General features: G+C 53.3%; 1 protein-coding gene and 1 long non-coding RNA gene across 7 annotated transcripts in view; both read right to left on the reverse strand.

The window, feature by feature from the left end:
- Positions 1-4,709: 4,709 nt before the first annotated feature.
- TFAP2A (transcription factor AP-2 alpha) overlaps positions 4,710-27,657 on the reverse strand; it is a 29,151-nt gene continuing 6,203 nt past the window's right edge. For 2 of the 6 annotated variants that reach the window (XM_077353174.1, XM_077353178.1), the window contains exons 2-8: positions 23,381-23,815; positions 20,477-20,587; positions 19,677-19,728; positions 17,411-17,642; positions 14,274-14,392; positions 9,305-9,446; positions 4,710-6,608 (exon numbers count right to left, since the gene is read on the reverse strand). In XM_077353174.1, coding sequence (XP_077209289.1) covers positions 6,320-6,608; positions 9,305-9,446; positions 14,274-14,392; positions 17,411-17,642; positions 19,677-19,728; positions 20,477-20,587; positions 23,381-23,815 — 1,380 coding nt within the window. In that variant the 3' untranslated portion in view covers positions 4,710-6,319. Of the gene's footprint in view, positions 6,609-9,304; positions 9,447-14,273; positions 14,393-17,410; positions 17,643-19,676; positions 19,729-20,476; positions 20,588-23,380; positions 23,816-25,065; positions 25,222-27,657 lie in introns of those variants that run through there. The other 4 variants (XM_077353176.1, XM_077353173.1, XM_077353175.1 and 1 more) reach the window with 3 other exon arrangements.
- LOC143845109 (uncharacterized) lies at positions 25,231-26,979 on the reverse strand. Its single transcript, XR_013234284.1, has 2 exons — positions 26,360-26,979; positions 25,231-25,603 (listed from the first exon to the last, which is right to left on the reverse strand). It is a non-coding gene; the product is annotated as an uncharacterized LOC143845109 (long non-coding RNA).

Below are 27,657 nucleotides of genomic sequence, written 5' to 3' on the forward strand. Positions count from 1 at the left end.
GTGGTGAATGCCATGCCTTGGCGCTGAAGGGAGCAGGGGCACTCAGAAAGGCGCAGGTTCAATCCGGGACTCCTCCATTGGAAGACCAGACTGGTTTGGGTAGTGCAGCCGGGCCCTTCCCCGCAGAATGACTCCAATCCCAGCCACGCGGGGGTCGTGGAGTAGCCCTGCCTAGGATGGCCACCAAAGAGCCCGCAGCAGGAGCGAGGAGGGTAAGAGCGGGCCCTCTAATCTGGGGGATCGGGTTGGATTCCCCCCTCTTCCTCCCCTCGCCGCCAGCGTGGAGCCCCCAAGGAGGCGAGAGCGAACCTCAGGGAGCCTCCCTTCCCTGCAACTAAGGACTCCACCAGGAGGGCTGCTTGGGCAGAAACAGGCTCACCAGGCACCCAGGCACCCGTGCGTTCCTCTGAAGAAGAAGAGCTGTTTTTTTGTTTCCTGCTTTTCACTACCCGAAAAAGTCTCAAAGCGCCTTACAATCACCTACCCCTCCTTTCCCTTCAACAAACACCCAGTGAGGTAGGCGGGCCTGAGAGAGCTCTGAGAGAACTGGGATTGGCCTGAGGTCACTCAGCGGGCCTCAAATGTCTCAGAGCAGTTTACAACCCCCTGCCCCTCCTCTCCCCTGGACAGACACCCACTGAGGCTGAGAGAGCTCACAGAGAACTGTAATTGGCCTAAGGTCACCCAGCTGGCTTCAAATGAAGGAGGAGCGGGGAATGAAACCCGCCACGGCTCTTAATCACTGCACCAAGCTTGAGGGGGGAAATATCATTCCCCTTTTGCTTCCATAGGCACCGAAGGGCAGGAGTCCCCAAGCCCCGATAGCGGAATGGCTCCCAAGGCACTGTCCCGGGAGAGCCTTCTTCCCAATCCCTTATGGCCAGCCTTCCATTGAACTGCAGGAGGGGGGGAGGGGGGGCTTGAGTCCCGCTCCCGACGGATCCACCCTTCTGCGCCTGCCTGGATTCCGTGCGCCTCCTTTGTGCGTAGCAGGACCTGTGTCTCCTCCCGCCATATACACCTTGGGGGACCCTCGGCCCTCCAAGAGACTTACCTAGACGCCCCATCAGGTTCAGCGGCGCTTAGACCGCCTTGGCTGACATCTGGACTCTCTTTCCAAGACAAATAAAGCCGGTTGGGGCGAAGGTGTAGCTTTCGAGAGGGGGAAAAAGACGCCCGTGCTGGAATTTCAGAGGGAATCCGAGCAAAAAAAAAAAGCCTTGATCTGATTATGCGGTCAGATTAAACATGGGCAATCAAAGAAATCTCCCCTTATATTTAAGGATTTAGATAAATGAATATTCCTAGCAAGTGAATAAAATGTATTCAATTAACTCCAACCCTCGTGCACTTCGGAACTGAAGTGGAATCGACTGTAATTGATTTATTTGAAACCAGAGGTTAAGGACTGAATTAGCTAAGTACAACTGGGTATTTCAAGCCACTGACTTATCAAATGTCAAATCTTTTCTATTTTAAATATTATTTCAGCTGCGGGGCATTGCTGTCCTGATGGCTGTTCCACCAGTTAAATCTCAAATTATATTAATATTCGATTTTGGGGGTTGGGAGTGTGCGGGGAGTGGGGGGGGGCGGAAGAGAGGGTGATTTATTACAGGGGAGGGCGCTAAGCGTTCGGCTCGGAGACTATTGTGTGCTCGGTTTGGAAAGCGCGCGCATTAGCATCGCGCGAAGGAACTGAGCTATAACTCATTAACATTTGACTATTCATCCTAATTTCAGTTAATCTACCGAGCGGGGGGGGGCGGGGGCGTTGGGGGAGGGGGGGCTAGCGGCTTTAAGCAGAGCCTCGCATCTGAAAGGCTGGAACAATGATTGATTACAACGTGGAAAAATACATTCTCTCCCCCCCCCCCCCACACACACACACACCGCCACCCCATCCCACCCCCCAAAAAAGAATGTGAAAGTAATTAACACGATCTGCTAGCTGCGCTGTGGTCACAGCAGATGAGCCCCGAACTCGTGAGCAAGCCCCCCCCCCACCTCCTTGCTTCTGCCCACCCATCCACCATTTTTAAAACAAATCGCATCCTATGAACCGAGACCTCTCGGGGCGCAAGGCCCACAAACACTTGGGGGGGGTGCTTTGGAAGACTGGACACTTGGGTTTCTTTAAGGTCCCGGGTTCCTTTGACAACAAGGCCGAGGGAGGGGAGGGGAAGGGGGAGGGGAGGGGGGTGTGCTTTCCGGTAAAGGCTACGAGCAATCCGTATTGAGTCGAAAGAAATGGACAAGGTGAACTATTTGGGAGGGGAGAAAGAGGAAGGGAAGGTCGCTCAGCCTATGTGGAGGGAAAGGGAGGGATCTGAGCCAAGGAACGGCCGCCCACCTTCTATCATTTCTTTGCTAAAGTTCCCGGCAGCTCCAGGAGATCCTCCTTCCAAGGGAGGGCCAGGGTGTCCCCGATGGCCGGTCTCAGATTGTGGCCCAGGAGGGGGGGGGCACTCGGGTGCTTGCATGCAACTCGCCCCCATCTTATTGCAAGGCCTTTCTGAGGTGGGCTTCTCGCGAGAACGTCCAAGCCCGACCAATTCGAAGCTCTCCGCGAATGGTTTCCAGAGCACCCAGTTTGCACCATAACTCACTGCCTTGGCATCTCTCGGGCTGCCTTTTGTACCTTCAAATGCATCGGTCAGAGACCCCTGCAATTAGGGGCACCTCCTCGGTTGTCTAAGTCGGTTTTACACCTCACAATTAGGCAGAGTTCAAAGGGGGGGGTAACAAGGATCTACAAATCCACCTCTGAATCAATGGGGTTTAATAAGTGTGTTTTTTTTGTGCGTGTGTCCCATTTTTAAAAGAGGGGGGGCGGTTATTTATGCGTCGCTGGAGAAAAGGCAGCGCTGGGCGCCTTGCTGTTTATGAATGCCATTGTGCCCGAGGTTAGGATCCCCCCACACAATCTGCGATGCAGCCAAGAAAAACAGCCCGGATAGACAATGCTTCACTTCACCTGCTACAACACTGTGCATTTCATTTATGTCAAGGCTGCGTGTACAGTTAAGGGTTCATTCACCTCATTATTTTGTTACATCCACTTTACAGTTAACCAACGCGTGGGGAAAGGGAGGGGGATGAATAAGCATTTTCAAAACGGAGGTCATCTTTGCATGCGGAAGATCTCCTTTCCATCTGCCATTTTCACATCTCTCTCTCTCTCTCTCTCTCTCTCTCTCTCTCTCTGTACACACACACACACACACACACAGACCCTGTAAAATAGCATTCCAGCTCCACCAGTCCCTCTCTGTCTCATACTGGTTTTCTGCCGCCAGTCTTCCACAAAAAAAGGGGGGTGCACTATGTGCTTTATCTCCTGTGCTTGTTTCTCCTAACCAAGGATCAACCACAGATGGAGGCCTAAATTCCTTTTTGCCGATTCTCTAAAAACAGACCAGGCTGCTGCGCTTCCCTTCGCCTCTTCCCCCACCCCCACCCTCGCAAAGACAAGGCAAACTCCCCGAGACAACAACGAGGGAGGGGGGAGAGCCACTAGAAACACACACACGTAGAAGGCATTATTGGTTGCTATACTCAATAGAATGCAAAAGACGGAGCCCTTCCGGCCACGCCGGCCCAGACAGAAGGCACGGGAAGCTCTACCGTGTATTGGAAGCGCTGGGGGCAAATGGTTTTATTGGGGAGGAGGGGTAAGGGGGGACTTTGCACAGGTCAAATGCCCCAACTCCCTGGTCCTGTTCTACGGAAACCACCCGAGCATAAGCCAGGTTATGCACCACCAAACTCCACAAACTGAAGCAAATAAGCTCATTGGGATTCCCCCCCCCCAAAAAAAAGATCACCTTTATAGTCAAAAACGGTAAAACAGACACACAAACAAGAGAATGCCTCAGTCCCTGTGGCTGTCCCAACCACAGGAGCATGCTCTGTGTGCAATATGTGCTTTGTGCTGGTGATAACACTAGAACATTTATCACGGGGACAGCCTCCTGGATTCAAAATTTGGGGAACTATCTTGTGCACCACATCAATGCACACCTTGGGTTTTATATGCCTACCCAAACGTAGCTATTAGCACATGGCTGTTACAAAACAATGAATGGCATTAATAAAAGCCACCCCCTCCGGGGGTGCGCATGCTTTTATGCACCAAGCTAGTTACTCCAAAGTCGTGCCTTCTCCGTGAGCATTTCTGTCTAGCACATGGCATCAGCTATGAGCCTAATGCCCTCCTCCCCTTTCCTTTAGCCTGGATTTAAAAAGCAATGCAAGTGAATAGTGGGACACTTGACCTCCGATCAGGGCTACTTGTACATGATCATAAAGCAGGAACAGAAGCCTAAAAGATCCACTAAACAAAATAAACCTTATTTTTATTTTGGGGGGTTAAAAAATAAAATGACCTTTCTGTTAAAGAAAAGTCTGCCATTTCTTTAACAGTACAATTTTTTTTTTAATCCAAAAGAGTACATTGTGTTTTATTGTGTAATTTGTCTGAATACGGACTCGGTGGAATATCTAAATGCTACCCTGCTCTGAACTCCAACTTGAAAGTAAGTTTTTATTATACTTGAGGGAAACCGTGGGTTCAGCTGCTTATTGCAAAGAGCAATCGTCAAGGGAGAGTTAAACTCAATTACTGTAACCATACTGAATAAAAAATACTGCCAAGAACAAAAATACGCCTGGGTAAAGACAGCCACTGAATAAAAAAAAAATCGACATAAAGCGTATCAAATATTTATTTATCTGGGAAACAAAAGACTATGATACATTGACAGGCCTGGAAACTACTGCCAGCACAACTCAATACAATACAACAAGAACAGCTTCCAATATGGCCCGTGGAAGTTGAAGCTACCAGGTGCTCCAAGATGTAGGGAAGTTCTTTCAACCCAAAGACAACTCAAAACGAAAAGGCAGGGAGGAGGGGGAGGGGGGTGACCCTAATCTTTTTTCATTTGATAGACCATGTCAATTTATTGCTCTGATTAGGAGACTTCCAAATAAAAAGACATTGGTGGGAAACTTTTATTGTTTTTTCTTTGCAAGTTTTTTCGCCCCATTTTTTTTTTCTTTTAGCCACAACAGCTAAGAGGGGAATAACCTTCAAGACTCTTTCAGGGAAAATTTCTGTTGTTATCATTCATATACTGGTAAGAAACTAAAGGCCATACTAGTGACATTTCTTTAAAATCCAGGTTCGTTTATTGGTTTTGTCTTTGTTTGTTTGTTTGTTTTGCTGCTTTGTTATCTCTCTTTAAAAGAAAAAGAAAAAGAAAAGAACATGCTACAACAGGGCAATTGTGTGAACGCCAGAAACATACCACCCCCTCCCTCCAAAAAGCCTGCCCCCCATCTCTAAATAAGTAACCATGAATCCACAGTGAGAGAACTAAGAAGGGGAAAGAGTTTTCTTTAAAAAAAAAAAAAACACTAAACAAGAGGCAAACGAGTTCACCAGATAAATAAAAAAAAAGCTTCCAACAGACTCACCATATTTACAATTCCCATTAAATTACACATAAATAAAATATATACATACATGAACACCGGTTCCCTTAGAGAAGGACCGTGAAATGGGAGTCCCAGCCAGAGAGTTCGAAGGGGGTTGGCTTGACCTTGGGCCGGAGGGGGGGAGAGGGGACTGTCTACCGCTGAAGATACGACATGGAACTGGGCGTGGTTTGCGTTCAAGTTTATTCACAATACTGATAAAATGTCACCGTCATCATCGTCATCATCAACATCACCATCATCTTTTTCGTTTTGTTTTTTGCCTCTTTTGCTTTCCTTGTCTTTTTTTGTTTGTTTGTTTGTTTTTAAATATGGCTACAATCTTAAAACGAAAGTTCGTAGAAAGGGGTGGGGGGTAGGCGGCGATTCAAGTCCTGCGCAGCTGTCTGGATCCCTTGATTCCACAATGCTCGCTCTGGAGTTCTCTCTTTCTCATGTAGGACCCAGCAAAAAAAAGTTCCTATTTCGTTTCTCTTGGGGTTTTTTTTAGTGTGGGGGGAGCTTTGTTTTGAAAATTGTGGGGCGTGGGGGGGGAGACACGGGAGTTCACACCCCCTTAAAGAATCCACCTGGTGTGGGGGAGGGGAGGGGGCGGATTCCAAGGCGCCTTGTCCGTTCCCCCAGGCTCCTCCAGACTGGGCAGCAACTGGGAGCGAACTGGGGAAGCGCCGGAGGGGAGCGGGAGTGGAGGAGGCGCTGTCAGGCAGAGGGAGGGGCTCCAGTCCTGGAAGGGGGGACAGGTCCGGCCAGCCCCTCGCTGGGCCACTGAGGCCGGCTGCAGCCCGGGGCGAGGCGTCCGGGAGCGACGGGGTGCCCCTCATTTCCGGTGCTTCTCCTCTTTGTCGCCGCCTTTGGTGCTGTTGTCCGTGTGGCTGTTGGGGTTGCTGCTGAGGTACATTTTGTCCATGGCCTTGAGCGCCTCGGTGAGATAGTTCTGCAGGGCCGTGACGGCGGCGCACACCGCCGGGCTGCCGAAGCCGTGCGAGATGAGGTTGAAGTGGGTCAGGCAGCTCTGGATGCCCGGCTCCAGGATGGGGGTGGGACGCGAGTTGCCCAGCGGCGAGCGGTCCTGAGCCAGCAGGTCGGTGAACTCCTTGCAGATCTGCCTGCAGCGCAAACGGAGCACGGAGATAGGCAGGCAGGCAAGCAGGCAGGCAGGGAGGGAGACAGAAAGGGATAAATGAGTCACCGCCCAGGCCAGGATCCCACGTCTCCCCGCCTGCAGAGACACACCCCCGGCTCCTCCAGCTTCCCGGACGGGCCTGCATGCAATGCCCTGCACCTTGAGGACCAACCTAGCAGTGGTGTCCTAGCTAAGTGCAGCGGCCTCTAATCTGGAGAGCCTGGTTGGAGTTCCCATTCCTCCTTCCACGTGCAGCCAGTTGGGAGACATTGGGCCATTCACAGTTCTCTCAGAACTCTCCCAGCCTCATCTACCTCACAGGGTGTCTGTTGCGGGGAGAGGATGGGTAGGTGACTGTAAGCTACTCTGAGACACATGAGACCTGCTGGGTGACCTTGGGGCAGTGACAGTTCTCTTAGAGCTCTCTCTGCCTCACCTATCCCCCAGGGTGGCTATGGTGGGGAGAGGAGGGAAAAGGTGTTTGTAAGCTGCTTTGGGATTTCCTTGGGTCCTGAAAAGCCAGCTGTACAAATTCTTCAAGGTACATGCTTTGGTGGGTGCACACACTTCGTCAGATACAATGAAATGGGAGATACCCGTCCATACATACAGGCAGAGGGTGAGGAGCACATTGGCATACAGGATAATGATGGAAAGGTCCGTGGAAAGGATATATTAACCATCTTAACATTGCTGTATGCCAATTTATGGTTCACCCTCTGCCTATAGGTATGTATGGATTTATTGTATTTATTTTTGAATTTATATCCCACAGCTCTCTGCAAACTGATTCGTGGAGGGTTACCTAAAAGATAAAGGTAAAAGTATCCCCTGTGCAAGCACCGGGTCATGTCTGACCCTTGGGGTGATGCCCTCCAGTGTTTTCATGGCAGACTCAATACGGGGTGGTTTGCCAGTGCCTTCCCCAGTCATTACTGTTTACTCATTTTACCAACCTCGGAAGGATGGAAGGCTGAGTCAACCCTGAGCCAGCTGCTGGGATTGAACTCCCAGCCTCATGGGCAGAGCTTCAGACTGCATATCTGCTGCCTTACCACTCTGCGCCACAAGAGGCTCTTCTTCTGAAGTATTACCTATAAACCCCCAAAACACAATAATATAATCCCCAGCACGGAGGGAATTAAACCCATATGGGGGATGGGTGTTATATTATGGTAACTCCTATTTCATTGTATCTGAAGACGTGTGCCTGCCCACTGAAGCTTAAATAAAACTTGCTTGGTCTTCAAGGTGCCACAGGGACTCGAACTTGGCTCTGCTGCTTCAGTCCAACCCAGCCACCTCCCTGCATCCAGCTTCAAAGCCATGTGGAGGAAACCAAGCCAAAAAGAGCAGGGGCAGCCCCAGCGCTCGCCCCTCTAAGGCAGCCTTTCATTTCTCTCCCACAAAACACGTCCGGCATGCCCCCCACCCCCACCCCACTCTAGCTTCTAGCCTTAACTCAACCATGGAATGACGAGTAAGTTTGTGTCAATGGCCCGGACTCCTGGGATCTCTGCCTTAAACTGGCCCATTAAGCGACTCCTACAAGGGTGTCTCGGAAGGATGTTACACCCTTCTTAGTCGGTTATAAAGGCCCATGAGGGAGAGCGGCCAGGTGGAGCTGGAGCGGCAGAGGGTGCCCCCCCCCGGGCAGTCCACCCAGGGGGGCAACCGGGCAAAGGAGCACACGGGTTTTACGCCCAGGTGCCAAGAGAAGCCAGCACTGCATTCGGAATAGTCGAGGGAGGGGTGGTCAAACAGTAGCTGGTCATATGTCTAAGGACATCTGGAAAGCCATAGCTTGGCCACCCCTGGTCGAGGGTCTGTTCTCGGGCACGCGCGCTCTTCCCTGCTGCCCCACCACCCGCTCTCCATACACAGAGCCGGGCAAGGTTGGGCACGTCGAGCCCTGTTTGAATATTCATAACCTGACCCAGGGCCGGGCAGCCCTGCTCTGCAGATTAGAGTGGATGGAGACCAGCAGACAGCCCAGTGGACGGAGACCAGCAGACAGCCCAGTCTCCCGGAAGAAAATCCCTTCCCCAGGGGTAGGTGGGACTCCGTTCCACTGGATATTGTGACCACGCCCCCAGTCGTCACCCCTGTCCTTTCTCTCTGCAATGGGACGTTCCTGGGACTCACTCAGAGCTGGATTGACCAGAGAGCTGGGACTCACCCAAAGCTGTTTGGCCTTGGCATAGCCTTAAGAAGGCCCTGCCCACCCCCCACCCCCGCCACCCGCTGACTGTCCCTCGCCTGGCTGCCTGACAATCCCAGGGTCTCCTGGTTCTGCTACGAAGGCGCCATGCGATAAATTTAAAAAAACGACACTGGTTGTGATTTTAAAAAAACAACACTGGTTGTGATTTTGAAACGGGTGTTTTCTTTGCTTTCCAATAATCGCCTATCACCATCGATTTCCTTCGGTGGGAAAGAAACCCTCCTCATAAACTCCATTCCGCCAGTGCCTCCAGATATAGCCCCTCCTGCCTAACCCGGGGCGACCGAGGGGGCGACTGGCACCAGGGGAGGGGCTGCTGCTCTGGCTCGCGGAGAAATGCCGCGTAATCGAAGGAAACAGCCCAACACGCCCAGGGAACGCGCCACGAAACGAATCGCTCCTTTGTTAACCCCCCCCTCCCCCGGCGTCCCACTCCGCAAAGGTAAACGGCTTACTTCGTCGCTAGAAGCATGTTTTTTCTTGTGACTTGCTCGTTTGGATCGGAATGTTGTCGGTTGAGAAATTCAGCTACCGCTTTGGAAGGAAATTCTGTCTCGCAGACGTAACCAAAATCCCTGGCGAGATGAACGGCTTCTCCTGCAATTGGGGGGGGGGGGGGGGTTGGGGGAGGAAGGAAGGGAATACCCTGATCAATACCCAAACGGAGGTTCCCCCCCCCCCAAGGGGAAATCCTAAACAGCGTTGCCCTCTTCTTTCTAAGCCCTCTGGACCCACGAGGGTGCTTAGGATCGCACTGCGTAGCAAACGCCTCCAGCACAACACGTGCTCGGATCCAATCGTGGCCATTTTAGTTCAGTGGCGGTAGAATGGCACCCGCGGGGGGGGGGAAGGGAGGGAGGGAGGGTGAAACACGTTTCGCAGTCTGAGAAGATTGCGTCGAAGGAAAAGGTGCAGGCTTAAGTTAAGAGGCCGGTGCAGGGGTAGTCAACCTGTGGTCCTCCAGATGTCCATGGACTACAATTCCCATGAGCCCCTGCCAGAAAACGCTGGTTGACCACCCCTGGAGGACCGCAGGTTGACTACCCCTGAAGGATCCATTCCTGGCCTCGGCACAAAAGAGAGGGGAGGGAATTTCTGAATTCCCGTTTCTCATTTGCTGGTTCAGGCCATGAGCATTGTTTACATCCAGACACACACGCACGCACTCACTCACACACGTCTGATTGAAACAGGCTAAAAATCTTCTTTTTTTTGAAGGGAGCGGGAAACGGCCATAAATGAACCCAGCGGTGAAACTGCTGCCTCATTCGCTTCCGTGCTTCCACCCCTGAAATGCACAGGCGCCTTCTGTGACCTCTGAAGGCCACCCTCTGCCTTGTTTCTATTGGGTGAAGCGACAGAGTGGATTTGTCTTTCCAGTTGATGCGCGCTAATAATTATGCACACATTACCTTTTAAAATATATATATTAAAAACCCCTACGAGCCTGCGTGCTAAATGCGCTTATAATTCGGTTTCTTTTCGCATATCCTAGCGACTGATGTGGGTTATTAATTCCCCCGCTCCTTCTGTGGCTCTCCCAAACGGACTGCACTAAACAGTTCTTTTAAGTGTTTTAAAAAATTAACTCGATCGCAAATCCTTCTCCATCCTTGCCTCCCCCCCCCTCCTCCCCCCCCCCACATCCCCTTGCAAACGATTAACCATAAGAATTTTAGGGTCATTCCGCTGAGTCTGTCTGTTGTGTTGATTTTCAAATCTTTGGTTTTAATTTCCTGAACCAGTTGGCTTTTTACTGCAGGGCTTCCTGCCATTAGCTCGAGGTCCGGAAGGACGCATGCGCCAATTAGAGCTTCAAAGCCTCAGTCCGGCGAGCCGGTTTCCATAAAATGGAGCGCATCGTAAACAATAACAGCGCTTGGGAAACGGCCGTATCGCGCGGGGACCGCAGCCCAAACAACGGCGCGTTAACTCTCCCGGGGAAGGGGTGGGGGCGCTGAGCCACTGCTCTGGATTTATCTGCCCCTTAGCCTACCCTCCTTTGCGCCTTCCTAAGCATGAGTGGATCGTGCCTCCCTGCCTTTTCCAATAGATCCTTTTGCAAAATAAGGCTAGCAAATGGATCTAGAAGCCCTGTTATGCCCTGCTACATGGTACAGAGGATCTCAACGGGATTAGCCTTCACCGGATATTTAAATCAGAAACACACGCAAACCCCTTATTCTGTTAACACTTCCTTCAGAATCTTACTCCTGTTCTGAAAACTTTCTTTTTAAGCCACCCCACCCTCCTTAGCCTCTAGTGGCTCCGCGCCTCCTTCTCAAGAGACACGAGGCAAAAGGAAACGATTCTCCGGATCCTGAGCAAAAGACAAACTGCAGGCCTAAGGATCCTGAGACAAATTTAACTAGCCTCTTCACAGAGAGGAATCAAAATCTGGGCAAAAGGACCTCCCCCCCCCCCAAAAAATGCTGAAGAAGGATTGCAAATGTTTAAACACCCCCCCCCACCCCCCATTTAGCTGCAATCAGGTAAGCCTTCTTAAACCTGGCCAGGGTAGTGAAGGATCTCCCCCTTGCCCAAGCGATTCCCTGTAGGAAAAGGCTCTGCTGGTTCTCTCCCCTTCTCTTACAGTGGAAACAGCAAATGGTATCCGAGACTATTCTGTAATGCCTGAGAACAAAGGGGAGGGGGAGTTTCAGGGGCCAGCTGGGAAGCTCCCAGGCCTCCATTAACGCATGGCTTAGGTCAAGGATTCCCAAACTCATTCCGGAAGTAATGGCCACGCATTTCTCAAAGGCAGATGCCAGAATAACTTAAATGATTTGCTGGTATGTGGGTTTCAAAAGGCAAAGACTTTAACTGGGTTGGGGGGGGGGAAGCGGCCGCTGGCATTGTTCAGCAATGAGCAAGGAAGGAGGGGGAGGGGCACTGGGAAGGGCGTGTTAAAAACATGCCCTATCAGGGGTAGTCAAACTGTGGCCCTCCAGATTTCCATGGACTACAATTCCCATGAGCCCCTGCCAGCATTGGCAGGGGCTTATGGGAATTGTAGTCCATGGACATCTGGAGGACCGCAGTTTGACTACCCCTGTGTTACATAATGCATTTTCAGTGCTGGGTTTTTCGGTGCGAAACAGAAAAATCTACTTCTCAAGTACATTGAAAGTGCATTATCCAATATGTGCAGAATTGACATCTGGAGGGCCGCAGTTTGTTTACCCCTGCGCCTAGATAAACAGGTGCCTGGCCAGTTTACCTGTTAACATGGTGGCATAGTTAACGCACCATGGCAATGTACCTGTTAACATGGTGGCATAGTTAACGCACTATGGCCACAAGATATATCCCTCAGCCTCCTTTCTGAATTCTATTTCCCTTTTCTCTTCCAGTGCATAAAAATTAAGAGGATCAGCTTGGGGGGGAGGATTATTTTTGAGTCCAGTGGGAACCTCTGATACCTATACATGAAAGCTCATATCTTTAATAAAGTTTTGTTGGTCTGAGAGGTGTCCCAGGAATCAAAATTTGTTCTACTGATTCAGGCCAACCCAGTGACCTGCTTGAATCTATCTTCATGGGGGAAATCGCTGAGGGCATAGTCTCTGTTTTTGCAGGGCACCTGGCAGAGAAGAGGTACATAGCATCCAGCAGTGCCTGCATGCCAAACATGTCACCCTGTATTTTATGCAGAATGCGAGAGGTGAGCTGATACAAAGAACACTCTCCATACATTCTTTGTCCCCCAAAGTGTCCATGTTCCACTGTTGGGCAGAGCTCTGTGTGTGTCTCGCTCCCTCCGGATCTGAATTTGTTTACAGTCTCTTCATTTGTAACAAGGCCTGTTGAGGACTTGCTGGGGACGATGACTAATATAACAAAAGTTCTAATTTTAACCTCTGATAACATCCTTTCATTCACATGGAGCCAGCCAACCTGGGCTTGTTTCACCAAACGGAGTTAATGTTCAGGGGGAAACTTATACATACGCTTGGGAGCCATTTTGTACTGCTATGGATCCATTCCATTCTCTGGAATGAACATAGAAGAGTGTGGATCTCAAGGACTTAGTAAGCTATGGAATTTTCAGATAAACCACAAACTAATTATGCCTGAACATATGAAAGTAACCTGGATTTAATTCCCAATTACATCAACAGGATCTTCAGTCTACAACACAGTTGAACAGAGGAACGGGAATTACAATGAAATCCATCCAGGTCATAGATAAGTTCAGTTGAGTTTATAAAGATTCGGTCATTTAATTAGAACATAGTGAGATCAGGCTGGATCCTAATAAATTGCTTAAATAATCCTAAAGCAGGCATTTTAGATTATTGGGCCTGTGGTTCAAGGCCCAGCCTATTGAAGATGTCCCCTGATTTTGACCAGCTCCAGAAGAACTGAAAGTAATTTGACCAGAATCTCTGACACCTGAATTGTTTAACAGGCTGACTGATTTTAGAATTTTATTTAAATCTCATTTTAACTGAATTGATTGTGTTATTTATATGTTCTAACGGCTGTACACAGCCCTGAGCCACTCACTGGGAGGACCATATAGAAAATAAATAAAGAATAATAAACAAAGCCAAATGACTAACTTTTTCAAGCCCAAAAGCTCCATCAGTTTATGAACCACATTCAAACCACTTGCTTTAGCTTAATTAATCAATTCATTTTCCAATAAAATTTGCAATTATCCAGAAGAGAAGCAGCATCTCCTGAGTAAACAGCATGGCTACGGCACAGACTGCTTATACAACAACTATAACCTCCTTAGCCGAATCAAGAGCTAGACTGAGATTGTGCACATGGCACCCGTACCCCTTTCACAGGGGACTCCTCTGACTCAAATCCAATTAAAATCCACCATGTCAATCAGTGATTAATAAATTAATCCATTAATTACGCTTACTCGATGAATGTCCCCAGTTCTACTTTGTAAATGCAAGGGAATGCTCAGCCGGCAACCCAGTTAAAGTGAAGTTTTAGACTTCAGGCCAACTTCGTTTCATGCACGTCACAGGGCAAGGAGATGCACTGCAGGGACTGCAGTCCAAACAGGGTTTCAACAGAGTCCACTTCCAAGTGTTTTGACATGAATGAGTTTCTGACCGGGCTGACAGTCTCGATGCAACTTTGGCCGAAAGTCCAAAGCTGAAGGTCAAAATGGTCTAAACCAGGGGTAGTCAAACTGCGGCTCTCCAGATGTCCATGGACTACAATTCCCAGGAGCCCCCTGCCAGCATTCGCTGGCAGGGGGCTCCTGGGAATTGTAGTCCATGGACATCTGGAGGGCCGCAGTGTGACTACCCCTGGTCTAAACACTCTCATAAACACTGTAATGCTGTTCCCCCCAGTACTCCTGTTTTGTTGAACTGACCAAAAGAAAAAAGAAAAAAACCCACATCTTTGCTAAGGAATCCACTCCCCCCTGCAGCATTCAAAGCCATTACTTACCCTCCACTAGCGATGTCAGTAGGGTAACATTAGCAGCTTTACGTCTCCCGGCTGGCAAATTTAATCCTATTTTGTCCAGTTTTTCTCTCAGAGATCTCCCTCCATTTTTCGACTTTGCCCTATTTCACACATTTCAAAAAAGCGATTGAATACATGAGTAATATATACTGCAGCCTATTGAAATTATTTCATACATTTTCCTCCTCTTTCCCACCAAGAAACCCCCCCCCCCCTGCCATTATAAATGCTTATTAGGAAGGGTGTGTAATGAAGTTTCATTCCCAAAATGCTAAGCATGCAAGACAGGCCAAGAAGGTAGAATTAAACAGGCCCAATGTGCTGGAATATTTCCTTGGGTCTGGAAGAACAACAGGGACAGCAAGTGAAGCACCTTTTTGCGTTCAAGACATCTACTGGAAACCATCAGTGGGCAGCTGTGGACAAGGGCTAGCTCAGCTTCTTTCCTAGTGTAAGTGAATTTAGAACCACTGTTCATGACCTAGGGGGACCTGATGTGTGGCACTTTCACACATGCTAAATAATACATTCTCAGTCTACTTAAGCGACAGTTTGCAAGCGGGAGTTGCCGTTTCACACAGCAAAATCCGGTTGCAGAGGGCATTGGAAGTGGATCTGAAGTGCATTATATGGGGAGTGTGAACGTCAGATCTCCTTGGATTATCGACAAGCCTAAATCACAATAGTCAAGGGCCATCGTTTGCCTGTCATCATGAAAACTGCATTCAATTTGCTGCAAAGATTAATAGGAAAAGGTGCCTATTATTATGCTAAAATCCAATAATTTCATTATTAATGTTGTTGTTGTCAAAAGGGGGGGGGAGGAACAGGTCTGTAAATAGGTTAATAGAAGAAAGGTTGTTTCTTGAATTCTAGTTTCTTCTACTCTATAAGGAAGTATACCCTATGTCAGAGGTAGTCAACCTGTGGTCCTCCAGATGTTCATGGACTACAATTCCCATGAGCCCCTCCCAGCAATCGCTGGCAGGGGCTCATGGGAATTGTAGACCATGAACATCTGGAGGACCACAGGTTGACTACCCCTGCCCTACGTCATCAGGACAGTGTTTATATTCTGGTTTTAACATTGTTGCACAAATACCTGTTGTATACTGCCCCCAGCCTGGATGTAGAGAGGGGGAGTTAATAATAATAATAATAATAATAATAATAATAATAATAATAATAATAATAATAATAATAGTTAAAAGAAACCCCTGGGCCCAGCTTGCCAGATAAATATGCCTGAGACTCCCTGACTGTCACACAGCCCTATCTAGTGACACGCTTCAGTAAAATAAAGCTGGCAGTGCCCTCAACTGGTGTCTACAAGTTTTCATCCAGCCGTGCTATGTCTTGTAACGTTGAGGGGAAAGGGATCCGTAGACACATAGGGGGTGTGCTAGAGTGAGAGTGATGTCAGGATCAGAGTGTTGGGCTAGAGCCCTGGGGACTCGGGATCCAATCCCCGCTCAGCCATGAAAACCATAGGGTGACCTTGGGACAGTGGTCCCCTCTTAGGCTACTTCAGAGGGCTGTTGTGAGAACCATAAGCCCAGGTGCTTAATAATCTGGTCTCTGTGGCAGGACATGCACACTGCCTCGCGCAGAATGGAGCCACATCTCTGGAGACTTTGCACAGGCTAATACCGAAATAATGTAGAAGCGCTTTCAGGAAGCCCTTTATAATCTGGATGACCACAGTCTGGCAATAATAGCCCTATCATGAAGAAGGAGGAGAAGAGCTGTTTTTTTAATTTCCCACTTTTCACTACCTGAAGGAGTCCCAAGGTGACTTATGAATGCCTTTCCCTTCCTCTCTCCACCACAGACAACCTGGGAGATAGATGGGGCTGAGAGAGCTCTGGAAGAACTGCTATGTGAGAACAGCTCTAAGATAATTTGGCCCAAGGTCACTCATCTGGCTGCCTGTGGAGGAGGTGTGGGGAATCAAACCCAGTTGGCCAGATTAGAGTCTGCTGCTCTTAACCGCTGCACTACAGTGTCCCTCAAAAGAAGGTCCGTTATTGTCATGTGTCCAGGGGCCAAAATGTGGGACTGTGAAACCAGCATCTCCTGAAGTTGAAATGGTTTGGCTTCAATTTGGACTCCAGTTTTACAGGCTGACTTGCAGGTAGGGGACAGGATATCCAGGATAAACTCTCAGGAACATTCATGAGCTTTGATTTCTGTGGTTCAAAATGCCCAATACAGCTGAGGTGTGCTAAGGTTTTTCCCTTCCTATACCTTGTAACTTCCCAAAAACAAACAAAACAAAAAAACCCAATAGTGCCAAGCTTTTACAGCTATTAATCCTGACCTGACATTGGAGAAAAGGGGAACTGGGAAGATGGCAAAAAGGAGATCCCTTCAACACATGGCTCCTGAGCACCCGCTCTTCTCCCAATCCTTGGAGTATTGTGTCTTTCCTTGCACAAAACCCAGACTCTGTTATGGAGAATATGTAGTGAAATCTTCTTCTTAGTAAGGCTAAGCATGGATAAGAGGAATCCGAAGAAGAGCTGAGTGTTCTGTACCCCGTTTTTCACTTCCCAAAGAAGTCTCAGAGCACCCCTTGCCCTTCCTCTCCCGCAAACGACCCTGTGTGTGGTAGGTGGGGCTGAGAGAGCTCTGAGAGAACTGGGACTGGCCCTAGGTCACCCAGCTACCTGCCTGTGGAGGAAGAGTAGGGGATCAAACCCAGTTCTCCATATCAGAGGCCAACACACTTTTCTAGGACACCAAGCTGGTTCTCAAAGGACAAAGTGTGAAGGACCAGCTAAATGCAAATCAGGCAGATGTGCTACATCTGAGGCAGGGCTGCCCCCCCCCCCATTAGGGCTTCCTCCAGGTGCCCCTGCCCTCAATACTCAGTACTACTGAGGCCCCCTGAAGGACCGGTAGGGAGCGAAGAGGCTTCGACCCACCCTCATGGCCTGGAGGAACATGGGGCAGAGCCAAGTATGAGAAAGGGCGGCCTCTTCCAGGAGGCTCCCGATTGGCTGGCCGTTGTGCAGTGCCTCGGCAGCCCCTACCAATGGCCGGCCTACGCCCCCCCCCCCGCAATTCCCCCCGGCCCGCCCCTCCTCCCCGGCCCCGCCCCCGGCCCCGCCCCTCACCTCCGCAGGACCCCGCCCAGCAGCGAGGCGTTGAGGCACTCGGGCGGCGAGAGGCGCCGCTGCACTTCGGCCACGGTGACCTTGTACTTGGAGGTGGAGCTGAGCAGCGAGAGGCGGCCGGGCACGGAGCAGAAGACCTCGTTGGGGTTCACCACGCCGCCGAAGAGCGCCTCCTTGTTGATGGGGATGGAGGAGACGGCGTTGGCGCTGGCCTTGGAGAGGGACACCGGCCCTGCGGAGGCGGCGAGGGGAGGAGAGCCGCGTTAGTGCGCCGAGCACCGGGAGGGAGCCCGGGGGGAGGGGGCTTCTGCCTTCCCGCTTCGGCTCTGGGCCCAGAGGGGATTCCGACGCCGCCGCACAACCTCGCCCCGCGTCTCTTTCCGAAGCCCTGCCCGGGTCGGGCGGAGGGGGCCAGGATCTGGCGCAACCCTCCCCCCCCCCCCGAGAAATGCAGGGCGGGCGGAAAGCTGCGCATCCGAAGCGGCTCCGCTGCGACTCCTTCTCGAGGGCTCTCGATTCCCGGGAAGGGCTCTTTGAGGATTGCGCCATAAGGACGGATCCTAGGCAGACGACAACGGGGGAGGGGTGGGGAACGACTCCTGGGCAGACAGACACCCATTGTATGCGGTGCGCAGAGAAGCCCCACGCAGGCACCCCGCACGCCTCCCGCCTGTTCTGGATCCCCCGACGGTGGCCCATCTTTCTAGCCCCGAAAGCCAAGCGCCCAGGAGGGCAGCGCCCAGCCCGGCCGCGGAAGAGAGCCCAGCGCGGCCCTTTGTTCAAAAACCAGGGGCGGCTGCAGAAGGACCTCGCCGGGCCTCTCCGAAAGGAGCCCCCTTCGCCCTTCCACTTCCCCAACCCGCGCTTGTCGGGAGGGGGAGGGGGCACTGGGACCAGACGGTCCGCGCTCGCCCAACCCGCGCATCACAAGGACTGGGTGGGGGACAGCCGCGCTCTGCGGGCGAGGGTCGCCCCCCGCGCCCCCCCCCCACTACACTCGGAATATTTCCTCTATTGTTATCATCTGGTTCTTTCCTCCTCGTCCCCAGACCACCCCCACCCGCACCCCCTTTCGTCTTCTTCCTTAAGTGGGCTTCATCCAAATGTGAAAGGGTGGGGAGGGGAGCGGAGGGGAAGGGGGGGGGAGATCTCGGTTTTGGATAGATCACTTGTGACATTAATAGCTCTGGGGAGGCTAATAGAGACAATGGGAGTTAAACGAACTCTTGAGATTACTAATAAAAGAGCCAATTATCATGTCGCCTTGGAAAGAGCATCTCTTTTAAGATTTATTCCTTGCGCATCTAATTTGACGTGACAAAGGCTGCCCAGATCGGGCCGGGCCGGGGGGGGGGGGAAGGGGGGGAGAAGCGGGCTGGAACTTTCGCTCTCACGGGGCCACACCGAGGTCTCCAAACCGAGAAGCGGTGGCTTCGTGGCGCATCCGACTTGCCTCGACGACCCCCCCTCCCAAATGGATGAGAAGGCCCGTCGAGCGCTCCCCCCACACCAGATAACAGTCCGCCAAGCGGAACTCAAGGAGGGGGAGGAGCCCACGGGTTTTCTCCTCTACCACCGTCGAGGACCACCTTTCACAACGCTTCGCCACCACACACGACAGCCACCCAAATCCGCCTTCCGGTCCTCATCCGATCTCAGCACCGGTCAAAAGCGAGGGGAACTCGAACCCAGCACCTTCCCGACCAATCACGAGGCAGAGGCAAGCAGGGCCGCCGAGCCGGCTCCCAGACACCATCTCAAGGCCTCGCCACAGAGATCCCACCCAGCCGGCCGCAGCCCCCCCTCCCCCGCCCAGCGCCCCCCCCCCCCTCGGCCATCTTCGCCGCCAGAACACAACAAAGGGTTTCTCGTGGAAACAACCCAGAACAATATCGACCTGGAGTTGAAGGCGGAGAGGCGGGGCGGGGGGGGGGAGAGCACGGAGGTTGTGTGTGTGTTTGACGCGTCAGACATCATTCCAGGCAAATCCGGGGCGGGGGGGGAATGAGACCTCCGTTCTTTGCCGCGCTCCGGATCCCTTTCGCTGGGGCAAAGCATCTCCGCCCGCACCGGATCAGCGGAAAGGATGACTTTAAGGGGGAGGGTGTCAATTTGGTTTTCCCTTTGCAAGGCCGTCGTACATGACTTGGGGTTGGGGTTGGGGGGGGGGGCGTGTGCGGAAACAATAGCTGTCGCTCGTTCTCCGGGCGAGAGCGCTCAGTCAGCTTGTGGGGACACGCTCGGAATGCGAAAGGAAGCGGCTTACCTTTCTTAATGACCGTTTGATCTGGGATGTTAAGGCCCGGGTCTTCTACGTGCTGCAACAAAAGAAAACAGCGGCCTGTGAACGTTTTGCAGCAGGGCCAGAGAAACACAACCACCGCCTACACACACACACACACACACACACACACACAAACACAACCCCCACCCGGTATTGGCGCCTCTTCCCTCCCACGGGGATTTTTATAGGGAAATATTTCATTCGGAGGCGTTAAACTTTAAGTGTTTTATCTTTTTTGTGAATTAAAGGGAGTCTTTCTTTTAAAGTAAATAAACACCACGGTACTCTCCCGAGCCGTCGCCTCCAACAGCCCGCGTGTAACTCTGTTTACCCGGAAGTAATCCCCGTTGGGTTTCAAGGCGACTTGTTTCCCAGCAAGCGGGCGAGGGGATCTGGGCCTTGAGCCCCCAGCGGAGTCCCGGGGAGCGCCAAGGGGTCTCTTCTCCGGCCCGGGGCCCGCGGGGGCAGCCAGCCTCGGCCTGGCTCCTGGTCGGCCCTCGGTCAAAGGAGGGCGCAGGGGAGGGGGGGAGGCTTTTCTTTCTCTCTCTCCCCCAAATGGGCCATTATTAAAATAATCGCCAGACTGCAGGCTGCGAAGGGCCGCCTCTGGGCACAGGCCTGCACAATAGGCGCGGAAGAAGGCCGCCCCGGCGGGGCAGGAGGCAGGCATTTCCGAGGGGTGGGGTGGGGTGGGGGAGCCTCCCTGCCACGAGTCCCAGAGAGCCTCCAGCAGTCCCCACGGCCTTCTCCGCCGCCCACGGGCCAGGGATCTCGTCCTGTACCTTTCTGCGCGAGCAGGGGCGTTGAGCTGGGGTGGCGTGTGTGCAATGAGCATCATGCACTTGGGGAGGGAGGGTGCGCGCCCGACCTATGCGCTGGAGTCCGAAAACGTGCTTAGAAAGTTAAAAAAAAAAAAAGAATTGGGGAGAGAAGGAGAGAGAGAGAGAGACGTGTTTTCTAATTCCCTACCTGACAGTCACTCTAATGTGAATGTCTGTGTTTACAAATTAGCACCAACGCTGCAAGGGGGGGGGGGGAAGAGAGAGAGAGACGCTTGCCACCCCTTTCCAAAGGGCAGGCGCTGCCGCCCCCTCCCTCCCTCCCTCCCTCCGTTCTTTCTTTCCTTCCTTCCTTCCTTCCTTCCTTCCTTCCTCCCTCCCTCCCCCCTCCCTCCCTCCTTCCTTCCTTCCTTCCTTCCTTCCTTCCTCCTTCCTTCCTTCCAGTCATCTCCGTCCAACAATAACGAGCGATTCTCCGAGCATATTTTCCTCCCCCCTCCCGTTCTGCCCGGGATTTATGCTCCTGTTAATTGTGCCTGATCTCAATGATTCCGGGTGGATGGGACGAAGTTGCTTTATTACAGGTTTTATTGTACTCCACGCTCTCATTTGTAACTTGCCTAAAGTGCTTCTGGATTTGAGCATAATTAAATTGAGGAATGTTCAGAGACGGCGGCCGCGGCAGTTTCCTTGGGATTTTTTTTTAACTATATGGGGAAATATGATCCCTCCGAGCAGGCGGCCTTAAACCCATAAAGTAAATGTTGTGAGGCGGAACAATTTTTTTGGGGGGGGGGGAGGAACGGGGTGGGGGAGGTCTGATTCCCGCAGCCTATCTCGAGCCGGCACAAACCAGGGACGGTTCGGTTTTAAAATCCCGCCGAGATACTGAGGCTCAAGCCAGGCCAGGCCCTCGACTTAGCAGGTCTTCGGGGCGGCTGCTAGGGCAAATGAGCCCCGCCGACCGCGGAGAGAAACGCGTGACCCACATTCCTTGCAAAGGCCTGCGCGGCTCGCCCCCCAGGAAGACAACCCTCCCCCCCCCCCCGGGTCGGGCAGAAAGGCGCTCCCCATGCACCGGTGCACAGCCCGCCCAAGCCCTGCGCTTCCCCGCCACACGGCTCCACGGCAAGCACCAAGAACGACGCTTAACTGGGCTGGGGATCGGGCCGCCTCCGCCTGAGGAAGGATTGGGAGGACGTCTGGGTCGCCTTCAGGACTTCAACCAGACGGCAGCTGTTTTTATTCCCCCCTCCCCCGCGCAAATACGCCCCCGGAGCAGACGTGGCTGTCTGAGAAGGCAACGGAGGGACCCAGGGTTGGGGGGCGGGCGGAGGGGGGCGAGGGAATCAGTGCAAATTTGCTCTTTCCAAAGCCCTCGGCGGAAACGGAATTGCAGGGAAAGGAGCCGATTCTAGATCGGGTTTCTCACAGTAACCGAAACCCACGCCGGCCTCCAATTAGTTTACATCCCGCTCCGCAGACATGCGGCCGAGAGGCCCGTCGGCTGCCCCAGGACCGCCTCGGCTGCGCTCCGCCGACCCGACTCTCCCGGGCACGGCGTTTAAACGAGAGAGCCCATTCTGAACGTTATCTGCACGGGGTGGGTTTTTCTTTTAAAAAAAAATGTGGGGAGGGGGTTAAAATTATTTCAGGACCTTGCAAATGACTGCCTAAATTCTTCCCCGCCCCCCCCCCCACTCCAAGCGAGGCATCTTTTTTATTGTAAGAAAAAAAAATCCGTGGCTGAGGCGGGCTCTGCCAAACAGAGCTATTATAAATTTCCTATCTTTCCCCTCCCATTCGAAATCTGATTTGTTTGAAGGGGAGGGAGGGGAAAGAAAAGGTTTCCAAATGACCCCCCAAAAGCCCGGCCCGGCCCAAGGAGCTCCCGGGAAGATGAAACGGTAAAGTATTAAACTGTCAACGGATATCTCGTGGTAATATTTGATCCTGTAATTTGGGGTGGCGTTTTAGCACACACACACACAGACACACACACACACACAAATCACATCCAGATACCACAGCCCACCTTTCCTTCACCTCCCCGTCCTTTCTGGATGACAAAACCAGCCCAAAAATTAGTTGCCTGCTCGAATTATATATCTCTATATGTATTTCTCTCTCCCCCCCCCCTGCAAAAGCCAGCAAGAGACATTCCTTTGAGGAGGAATTCTCCCAATTCAAGCCCACGAGATGCTTTTCGTCTGGAGAACAGCTCTCTCTCTCTCTCTCTCTCTCTTAGCAAGGATGAGCCTGGGTTTGGGGGGTCCGAGAGGGGATCCCACCACAGGCAGTCGGCCCTTTTAGGTGATCTCGGGGCCTCCCCAATGATTGGGGGAATTTTTACCACCGCACGATTTTTTAAAATTCCCTTTTATGGTTGGCTGCTCGTTTCCCTTTTACACACTGCTGCTGTGATTTGAAATAGGGAGCCTCCGGCGGAATTTTTTTTTTTTTTAATCACCTTCGGACCGCCTTCCCTCCCCACCCCCACCCCCACCCCCACCCCCACCCGAGGGACACTGTTTTTGTTTCAGCTTTTTTCGGGTTTTGTTTTTGTTCTGGGATTTGCGCGTTGATTTGCAATGCACGGGGCTGGCTCCCCTCCCCACAGCTCTTGGGCCCCGGGCGTGGCGGAAGGCGCCGGCTCCGGTGTCCCTGGACGGCCAGAAAGCCTTCCCCAAGCTGACCGCTCCTGGTCGCCGGCCGTGAGAAAGGCATTGTTAACAAGGGCCGCCCTCCCACTGGTGAAGAGATGCCGGGTAGGTTTCAACGGATCGAGACCCCTGCCTCGTTGGAAGTCAGTCTGCAATCCTGACCCCCATCCCAGCGCAATCCCCCTCCCCAAGCGCGGCAGCCACTCGGGAAGGGTCGGCGGGATGCGCGGCGGGTCTTCCTTACCGGGACGTCGTCAATGGCGTGAGGTATCGAGTGGATGGCGATGTCGCCTAGTCCTGAGCTCAGGCCGTGAGGCCCGTGCAAAAGGTCTTCGTGCCGCCGGTAATCCCTGCGAGGGTCCAAGCCGGAGAGCTGGTGGGGAAGGCCACGGTGGGTATGCAAAAGGCCCGTCTCCTGGCTCTGGCGCTGTCCCGGCCAGCCCGGGTGCTGCGGCTGCGGCTGGGCGTGCAGCGGGTTCAAGCTATAGGGGTCGTTCACGTGGGAATAGGGGTCTTGGGACTGCGGGTAGATGGGCTGGTAGGGGGGCGGGAAGTAGGGGGGCTGGAAGTCAGCGTTGGGGGTGTGGGAGAGCGGCGGGGCGCTGGTGTAGGGCGACTGGCCCACAGTCCCCAGCTGGGGCAATCGGGCGGTTCCGTTGCTGGTGCCATCGTGGCGATCCTGAGGAAGAAGACAAAGGGGTGGGGGAGAAAGAAGGTCACCGTCAAGCGCTTGATAGCGGGCCAAATGCCCTGGGAACCCCCCCACCACCACCACCACCACCTCCCCAATTTGCAATTCAGTCAGCTCAAAACTGAAGCAGAGGGGGGCGGGGAGCCCTCCGGAGAGCGCCCTGTTGGGGAACGCCGGCACTTTCCGCGGAAACCCAACATGGAGGGCTTGCTTTTCCTTCTTTTTCTTTTTTCAGGGGCGACCCCAATCCTCCAGATCGAACGGAGGACACACAAAGCAGTCCTCCGTGTAAAACGCTCCGGCGATTTTGGTTCTCCCCCCCCCCCCTCACAAAACTGAATTTAGCCTCTCGGTTTGATAGCAAAAGACAATTCGGATTCTGTGCAGAATAAAACCAAGCTCCGTTTGCCTTTCTAGGCGACACGATCTGACACCAAACGACCCACTGCAAAGAGATCTTTGTTGTGTGTCGGTTGGGTTTTCGAAGGAAAACATCGCAAAAATTAATAATAATTTAAAAAAATAGAATTGCCCTTTTTTTAAAAATAGCACCGCCCCATCAACGTTAGCTTTTGAAGTTTGCTAAGGAAAATACGAACATCTGGGAAAGACGTGCCATTCAAACCAGCCCACGAATAAGGACATTGCTTAGCTCTCAGCAAGAGCACAGGCATACATAGGAAAGAAAGGAAGAAAATATCCGACATACATAATGATGTTTAAAGAGAAACAAAACAAAACTTGGTGCCTAACCAGAAAACAGAAAGCAAAGTTTTAAGACGGAAAGGAATGGAAATGGAAAATGTGAATTCCCCCCCCACCCCCCACCCTCGGAACAATTGGGATTTGGGAGGCGAGGAAAGCGTAGCCCACAGGTACGTCTCAAGGAAATGAAGAGGCACAATAAGGGAAGGTGGGGTGCGGGAGGCTGGGAATTATAACAAAGCTCTCGTGAAAAGCCTCCCACTTTCCATCCTCATGCCGGCCTTCTTACCCCGGGCAAGAACCGAGAGGGGAAAACCGAGAAGGGAGATGCGAATGAAATTATTGGGAGGGGGGAGGGGGGGGGTTGAGACGCCGCCGGAAGCCGCCTGGAAGCAACAATAAAAGTTATGATGGGGAAAACTCAGAAAAAGCAGCAGCAGCAGCAGCCAGGGACACCCCGAGCCCGAGCTGGGGAGACGCGAGGCGCACCGCCGCCCCCCCCCCCCGCAGCCCCTCCGAGAAGCCCCACTCACCATCGCCGAGAAGCTGTGCACTAACATCTGCGCGGGTGGTGGGCAGCCGAAAGCGGGGGCGGAAAGACCCGGCGCCTGCCGGCTCGGGGGTTCTCAGGCTGGCGGTCTGGAGCTGGGCACCCGCAGCCGCCCTCTGGCCCGCCCGCCCGCCGGCCGGCCCGCCCGCCCGCCCGCCCCGCACACACAATGGGAGCGGCAGCAGCCCGGGGGGCTCTAGAGCGTGCCTCCGCCGCGTCCCCCGCGCCCGGGCTGGTCGGCGAGCTGTGGGCAGGCGCGCCGAGAATCCATCAGAAACTTGACCGGCCTCCTGCAGCCGCCGAGCGAGCGAGCGAGCCAGCCAGCCAGCGAGAGAGAGACGGAGCCAGCCGGATCCTGTCGCGATCGCACGATGCAAAGTTGGCTCTGCGCGCGCGGGGGTGGGTGGGGTGCGCGCTCGCGGGCGTTTGTGCGTGTGTGTGGTGTGCGCGTGTGTTCCTTAATTCCTTGTTTTGCCCCCACCTTCCTCGCTCGCTCTCTTCGCCTGCTTCCCCGGGAGCTCCTGAGACAGACAGAGAGAGAGAGAGAAAGAGAGAGAGAGAGAGATCCGCCCACTCGCTTTCCTTGAGAGTCCCCTAATAGCAGATATTCATGACTATTAATATTACACGAATACTTAATAAGGGAAGAATGGCTGGAAATCGAGCGTGAAGCGAGGAAGCAACTCAAGGCAGAGCCTGTTCTAAATGACGTCCATTGAATGAAGAATCAGTGTATCTAATCAGAGGTGGGGGGGAAGGAGGGAGGGAGCGAGGGAGGGAGGGAGCGAGGGGGGAGGAAGGGAGGGAGAGACAAAAAAGGAGAGGGGGGGGAGAGCGAGAGAGAGAGCCGCGGCGCTGCGTCTGACGAATCACAGGGAAGGGGCAACATTTTAAAAGGTTGCAGGGCATCTGTGAAGTGAAAGAGAAAGAGAAGCCAGAGACAGAGAGAGAGAGAGAGAGAGAGAGGGTGGGAGAGAGGCAGGGAAGGGGGGGGGAGGGGAGAGGGGGGTGCCTAGAGGAGGGGAGGGGTGGCCGAGCCAAGGTGGCCGGGAAAGGAAGGGAGAAAATGTGGGGGTGGTTGTGCGGGGAGATGTTTTCCAAAGGGGGTGAAGGGAGTTGCGGAAGGGAGATCGCGGGAAGGGAAGAGACAGGGGAGGCTGCAGCGTCGGGGGGGGGGGGGGGGGGCGGCAGCAAGGAGAGAGAGGCAGAGGAGCCGGCGGAAGAGGCTCTGGCCGGGGGGTGGGGGTGGGTTAAGGCAAGCGAAGCGGCAGGCGCACCTCGGGCTGCTCCGCCGGCGGCTGCTGGGGGGCGAATCCGGGCGCCTCGAAGGACAAGGCGAGTAGCTGCGGGGTTCCGCCTCCCCTCTTGTCCCTGGGGGAGCGGCTCTCCGACCCCGGCTCGGTGCCTCCGCCATTCTGAGGCCCGTGGTCGACTGGGCCCGGTTGATCTGCTCCGGCAGCGTCGTGCTGCGTCACGTCCATGTCTCGACGGGCCCGGCGGCGGTTGCAGCTGCAGGGCCTCGTCGGCGCCCCGGCCTGGAGGGGATCGCCCTCCTCTGCTCGACGCGTGGGATCCCCGTTTTCCCTCGGCGCTCAGTCCCCGGGGCGGGGGAATGGGATCAGGGCGGGGTTGGGGGGGTCGGCGGAGCTGCAGTCGGCGTCCTGGGAGCCCCGCGGAGCCTTCGGGGCTGAGGCTCCGGGAATGGGGTGGCGGAGAAGGGGGGGAGGGCGGGCGCGAGGGAGGAAGGGAAGGGAAGGGAGGCGACTGGAGCGTTGCTCGGCCCCGACAAGCCGGGACTCCCAGCCTAGGCCCAACCCGTCCAACTGGCTGAGCAACTCGCAGGCAGCAAATCCCGTGAGCTGACAGGCAACCATGCTCCACTTTTCCTGCCGGCTTATCATCACAACAGGCGCTCTGCCGCCGCCGCGCGAGCAAGTCCCTGCAAACCTCCCAGAGCACACCTCGCCCGACAGACAGACAGACAGACAGACAGACAGACAGACAGACAGACAGACAGACAGAAAGAAAGAAAGAAAGAAAGAAAGAAAGAAAGAAAGAAAGAAAGAAAGAAAGAAAGAAAGAAAGAAAGAAAGAAAGAAAGAAAGAAAACTTCTCTCGGGTGTCTCCTAAAACCCGAGATGGGGGAATCTGAAGCTTCGACCCCGCCCTTGAGCTCGAAGCCGGTTTCAATGTCAAACCGAGGGAGGCTACTGAGGCCGAGCCGGATTAGCTCCCGAGTCTCAGTCGCCATCCCATGAGCAAGATTTAACGCACCAACAGCAGCGACCAAAGTTTTCTTTAAGGGCAAGCTTTTTGAGCGCTGACACCCTACCCACGTGTATGGGGAGACACATCTCGTTAAGGGCGAGCGCTCCGATTGGCAGCCCTGGTCGGTTTCCAGGCTCCCTGGTCAGTTTCAAGATACCCTGGTCAGTTTCAGGCATTCCTGCCACCTTCTCCAAGTCCCCCCCCCCCAACCACCCCCCTACACAAACACACACTCACACACATTTGGAAGCTTCGACGCAGTCGATTTGCTTGGCACCTCGGCGGGAGGTCGCCAGAGCTCGAGAGA

Source organism: Paroedura picta, chromosome 9 (assembly GCF_049243985.1).
Source record: "Paroedura picta isolate Pp20150507F chromosome 9, Ppicta_v3.0, whole genome shotgun sequence".
In the NCBI taxonomy this organism is placed as follows: domain Eukaryota; kingdom Metazoa; phylum Chordata; class Lepidosauria; order Squamata; family Gekkonidae; genus Paroedura; species Paroedura picta.